Source organism: Salvia hispanica, chromosome 6 (assembly GCF_023119035.1).
Source record: "Salvia hispanica cultivar TCC Black 2014 chromosome 6, UniMelb_Shisp_WGS_1.0, whole genome shotgun sequence".
Classification (NCBI taxonomy): domain Eukaryota; kingdom Viridiplantae; phylum Streptophyta; class Magnoliopsida; order Lamiales; family Lamiaceae; genus Salvia; species Salvia hispanica.
In genome coordinates, this window is record NC_062970.1 from 46,385,096 (window position 1) to 46,391,167 (window position 6,072).

The 6,072-nt window shown below is 34.6% G+C and overlaps 2 protein-coding genes across 2 annotated transcripts; both read left to right on the forward strand.

Moving 5' to 3' along the window:
* LOC125195565 (4-coumarate-CoA ligase 2-like) lies at positions 1 to 1,425 on the forward strand. The gene is given in 5 exon segments (XM_048093702.1): positions 1 to 139; positions 972 to 1,087; positions 1,177 to 1,205; positions 1,207 to 1,242; positions 1,314 to 1,425. Coding segments are annotated over 5 exon segments (432 nt in total).
* Positions 1,426 to 4,682: 3,257 nt separating this feature from the next.
* On the forward strand, positions 4,683 to 5,393 carry LOC125191659 (norbelladine synthase-like). Its single transcript, XM_048089054.1, has 2 exons — positions 4,683 to 4,922; positions 5,003 to 5,393. The coding sequence occupies exons 1-2, from the start codon at positions 4,739 to 4,741 to the stop codon at positions 5,290 to 5,292; spliced, it is 474 nt and encodes a 157-aa protein (XP_047945011.1). The 5' UTR covers positions 4,683 to 4,738; the 3' UTR covers positions 5,293 to 5,393.
* The last annotated feature ends 679 nt before the right edge of the window (positions 5,394 to 6,072 follow it).

Sequence of the window (6,072 nt, forward strand, 5' to 3'; positions counted from 1 at the left end):
ATGTCCGGCTCATGCGGCAATGTGATCCGCAACGCCGAACTCAAGGTCGTCGACCCGGACACCGGCTGCTCCCTCCCCCGCAATCAACTGGACGAAGATGATACGTTTCTTTTTCGGCAGGGGATTTTAGGAGTTGTTGGTCAATGTGTTTAATTAGAGAGATAAAAGGTGGGTGTAAGAATTAAATAGAGAGAGAAGATAGTTGAATATTTTAATTGGAGTGAGAAAAAATGGTTGTGTGTATTAATTGGAGAGAAAAGGTTACTAAAAATAGAAATGTGTCATCTTATTTGGGACAAACTAAAAAGAAAAGTGTGTCGCCTTAGCTGGGACGGAGGAAGTAGTAATGTGCAACTATACTAATATATGTAATTTATTTCATGAAACAATTAGTTGATTCATAAATATGTGAAAATAGGGTACTTGAAAATAGACATGGACGGGTGGCTCATATATTATTTAATACTCCTTTCACTATTATAAGTTCACATATATGGCAAGACAACATTATTTGCGGAGATAACCTTTTTGAAAATATTACAATATAAAATAAAATACTAATCAAACTTCAAAAAATTATTAAACTTTAATAGGAATGCTTGCCTCCTAATTAAGCCCTCTCATTTTCTGCTTATCCTTTAAAACTTTTGAAACTTATATATTATTTAATATTTAATTTTAGAAAATGAATGAAGATTAAACGAAAAAAATAGGATACCCATTTGACATCCTTTCAAGATCAACTAAAAAGATATGAAAAACTCGGGATGTTACAGAGAAAAAGTGATTAGGTGTATTAATTGGAGGGAAAAGTATACCAAAAATAGAAATGTGTCATTTTATTTGGGACAAACTAAAAAGGAAAGTGTGTCATCTTAGCTGGGACGGGGGGAGTAGTAATTTACAACTATACTAATATATGTAATTTATTTCATGCAACAATTAGTTGATTCATAAATATGTGAAAATAGGGTCACTGAAGATAGACGTGGATGGTTGTCTCCACACCGGATACATCGGGTATCTGGACGACGATGACGATGTTTTCATTGTAGACAGGGTCAAGGAACTCATCAAATTCAAAGGCGTTAACTTACTTATACTTGTACTAGTATTTATTATGTATATATGTGATTAAAGTGTAGATATAACTTATGTATTGTTTATGATGAGTAGGTACCACCAGCTGAGCTGAAGGCTCTTCTCATCCCATCTCCAAATTTCTGATGTTGTTGTTGTCTCGTAAGTCATCAATAAATAATTTTTTATTTGCCATCCACATATCTAACTATTTTGTTATATATATGCAATGGGAATAAAGATGAAGCTGTTGGTGAAGTTCTTGTTGCCTTTGTAGTTCCATCAAATAGTTCTGAACTTACAGAAGAAGTTGTTAAGGAATTCATCTCCAAACATAAAATTTAAATTAAAACCCTAATGATTTTTATATGCCATTTCTAGATATAAAAAAGTGTAGTATATATCATCAAATTGTATTGATATCGTATTGATTCTATGTTGATTTTAAAATCTGTGTTGATTTTTTTGTAGATTTTTGGTTGAATCTGTGTTGAATCAATCGTGTTGCTTTTCTGTTGCGTGTTGATTTTTTGCGCCGAAATTTCGTTGATTCTTTTGTTCTGCTATTTGTGATTTTTTGCGTTGAAATTGCATTGATTCTTTCGTTTTGCTGCAGCTTCACAAATAATCGTCGCCGCGGCCGTTGAATGAGGGTTGAGATAACAAGGGGGGAGAATAGTCGAAAAGGATAGAGAACGACAAAAAGGCAAAAGTTGGAATGGGGGGGGGAAGTAATTGAAACGATTTAATTAACATGAATAGTGGAAGGAGAGAGAATGACGAAATCGGGATTACACAATTATTCTATAATTAAATGATTCATAGTATTATGAAAGTGTCTAAAATACCCTCTATTAACAGTTTTATAAAAGTTATTGAAATTTTAATCTTGAAACATAATAAGCTTTGATCTATAATAATTAGTGGCTAGGATTAAAGTTTTGAGTTTGTATTAGATATATGGTTTTCATTATATCACTACCCTATATATAGGGGAGATGTTCAGATCCATAACTGATTTTATATCAAATATCCATTCAGATCTTATCCCTTCATTTTATCTATCTATCATTATTTTTAATGTCTGTTTTTGGTACTGGGTTTAATGACTTGGATCTAGCTAATATAATTATTGTTTTATCATATTCAAAGTTTTTGCGAAACCCTTTAAGAATCTAAGTAAAATTATTCCAACCTAATGATTCAATTGTTAATAATGTAACGATGCAGCTCTAGTAATGTCATTATGCAACACGTCTAATGTAATGATGTTGCACATAAAATTTAATGATACAACGCTTATAATGTAACTCTATTAAACACATTAACCAACAACTCCTAAAATCTCGTGCCAAAAAAGAAACGTATCATCTTAGCCGGGACAGAGGGAGTAATTAAGAAGTGCCTTTCATGATCTGGGGTCCACGGATGCAAATTTTGCCCGGTTGGTTGCGAGGGAGGGAGCAGCCGGTGTCCGGATCGACGACCTTGAGCTCAGCGTTGCGGACCACATGATTGCCGTATGAGCGAACTTGGTTGGTAGTGGCAAACTTGGCGAAGGACGGCAACATAGATAAGACCGGCCCGACCTCAGTCATGCCGTAACCCTAATTTATCATGAACCCACCTACTTATTTTCCTTAATTAAAGAAATAGATAAAGTAAAATAAAAGATATATATATATAGGGGTGCGTTAAAATGACAACACTCTTAAAATAACACTGTGACACCACGCTAGACTGCATTATTATAAATGTTAGACTGCAATATCCAATACACTAAATATTGCAGGCAAGAAAAATTGCAGTCTTGCGTATTGGATATTGCAGTCCGCAAAAATTTACCCTTGAGCAATTTTTATGATTTCCACATGGCAGCTGATTATTCGTCCATGTGTACAAATGATTGGCTAGGATTGGTGGTATGGTGTTACCTTAAGGGGTGTTGTCATTTTAACATAAACCTATATATATATATAGGGATGTATTAAGATGACAACCCTCTTTATTGTATCACCATACCACCATTTTAGGCCATTGGATCTAAAAATCGTGTGCTTGTCATGCTGCCACGTGTAAAAACACAGAGGGGTAAAATAGGAAATTTCTAATTTTACTTTACTGGATTGCAGTCTTACCACAACAATATTGCAGTTTACCACGATTGCAATATCTAATATAGTAGACTGCAAGGTGCCACCATAGATAGGATAACACCATACCACCAATATAGTCCGTTAGATCTCATCTATGGACGCCTAGGATTAAGTTTCGTGAAAAAACATACTATGTTAGATATTCCAATCATGGTAAACTGCAATATTGTTGTGATAAGATTGCAATATTCAATGAACAACACTGCAATCTGGTAACGTAAAATTAGAAATTTTCTATTTTACCCCTCCGTGTTTTTACACGTGGCAGCATGACAAGCACACGATTTTCAGATCCAATGACCTAAAATGGTGGTATGGTGTTACAATAAAGAAGGTTGTCATCTTAGTACATTCCTATATATATATATACACATGAAGTAGTACTCCCTCTCTTCCCACCACAAGTGATCCGTGTAAGTGCATCTTACACAGGTCTACTATGTATTTGGCAATAAAGTAGACCCACGTAAGTGCATCTTGGCCATGTATAATAACATCATAATTTCTATCATTTTTTCATTCTAGGTGGGTTTGATAGACTACAAGGAATTCATCATATTAGACAAAAATAATAAATTCATGGGCTGACTAATAAATATAAGTTTCCTACCTTGTTTGTCCATTATTCTAGGTGGGTTCGATAGACCACAAGGAATTCATGATATTAGATAAAAATAATAAATTCATGGGCTGACTAATAAACATAAATTTCCTAGCCTGTTTGTCCATACTATATTTCTTCTTAAGTAATATTTAGTTATATTATTATTCAAAAATGGCAAAGTATTAGACGCAAGTGATACCATAATAAGGATTCGAATCAATTAGTTATATATGCAACACATCAATAAGGAGTAATGACAAATTAATCCGACCTCACTTTACATTCCTCCACCTACCCAGCTAATTTTCCTAACACTGAATTTAGAGTAAAATAAAGTAAGTCAATTAGTAGTGTAATCTCTACACAAATATAGGGAGTAATTAAATTGAATTTAGTGTTTCCGTTATCAAATGATCATTTAAAGGACATGAAAAACGAAGTTAGGTATATCAGTTATTTTTCACTTTTCACCTGTCCAAAACCGTTTGTGACACATGGCAGAGCAAAGCCGCTTCCAGCTCTTTCCCCAGCGGCGCTGCCCCTATCAGGACCATTCTAATCGAGCTCAGGTCGAAGTTATCAACAAGTGAAATTATTATTGACATAGATGTTTCCGGTAAATTTAAGATTGAAATACTGTTGCACAAATTATTATCATTGAATTTTTCATGAAAATAAAACATTCATTCTCAGCCTTAATTCAACAGGCCCTTGCCCATTAACGAGTCACAAGAAAATTTAACCAACGAATCAAACACTATGTTGGATCATTAAATGCACTATGAATGCCCCTATCTACCAATTCCAAACAAACCCATATTATAAATTATAACCCTCTCAATCTCAACTCCTATTTGTAGCGCATAGACATCTCCTCCGCCACAACCGGAAATCGAAGATGTACGGAACAATATTCGATGAGAAGACGGTTGACGTACCGGCAACCGAAGCGTGGAAGCTCTTCAGTAGTCACCAGCTCCCCAAAGTGATGAAGGAAGCCATCCCCGACTTCATCAGCCGGGTCGACGTCGTCCAAGGCGACGGCGACGTCGGAACCATTGTCGAGATCGTTTTCCAACTAGGTACCATCCACATTCAATTCAATTAAATTCCACTAGATTTATGTAATTATCCGAATTAATTTAATTAATTAATTGAGCAGGAGGAACATGGAAGTCGCTTACGGAGAAATTGATGGTTTTGGATCACGAGAAGCGTGTGAGGGAGGTAGAGGTGGTGGAAGGTGGATTTCTGGATCTAGGGTTCACGCTGTATCGTGTGAGATTTGAAGTGATAGAGGTGGAGGGAAACGAGAAACAGTGTATAATTCGATATACGATCGAGTACAAGCTCAAAGAGGAAGCTGCAGCGAATATTGCACTTGTTTCCATTCAACCACTCATCGCCATCGTGCAACATGCTCAGTATTTGCTCCGCAACAATGGCAATTGATCTACTATAGGCCGCAACAATGACAATTGATCTACTAATAACTTGGGGCTGTGTGTTTTGCTTTCATGTTTACTAAAATAAATTTCTATCCGCCTACTATATATCTCTGTATTTTATTTTCTCTTTTCCATGCTTTTAATAACAACAATCAATATATATATATGGATATATTCATATCAAAATGCTAAGTATAAGTAAAACTCAAAACACTTGTCGTAACATCCCAAAAATGAGTCTAGATGAAAATTAATATTTTGTATATATATGCGTGTATGAATTAGTAATTTCGCTATATTAAGAGAATTTCGACCTCTACTTACTAAATGATCCTAGAATGTGGTGCAACAAAAGTTTGGAACAATATAAATAATCAAGTGATATGTATATTTAATTCAAATAAAAGGATTTATAAATATATTTTCCAATTTTGATGATACACGTGTTATGTACATAGAGTGGTGAAAATAAGTTTCCAATGTGTTGTATATGTGGATAAAGATTAGTTAAATAATTGTACCAAACTAAAAAATGACATTTGTCCACTCTTATCTCCATAAAAATAAACAAGTAGTTAATATATGAATATAAAGAAAAGGTTGCTAGAAACAAAAAAAATAAAGGGTTAGCAAAATAAAAGGCCTTCAAGTCCCTCTTTAGGGTACTCTCTCTCGGTCTCCCTCACTCAACAAAATTAAGAAAATTTTAATTTAGGACATATTTCAAAGAGAATTCGCTATGAGATCGTTTCTTTGGGAGTAATCGAGATTTGCTACGAGTTCA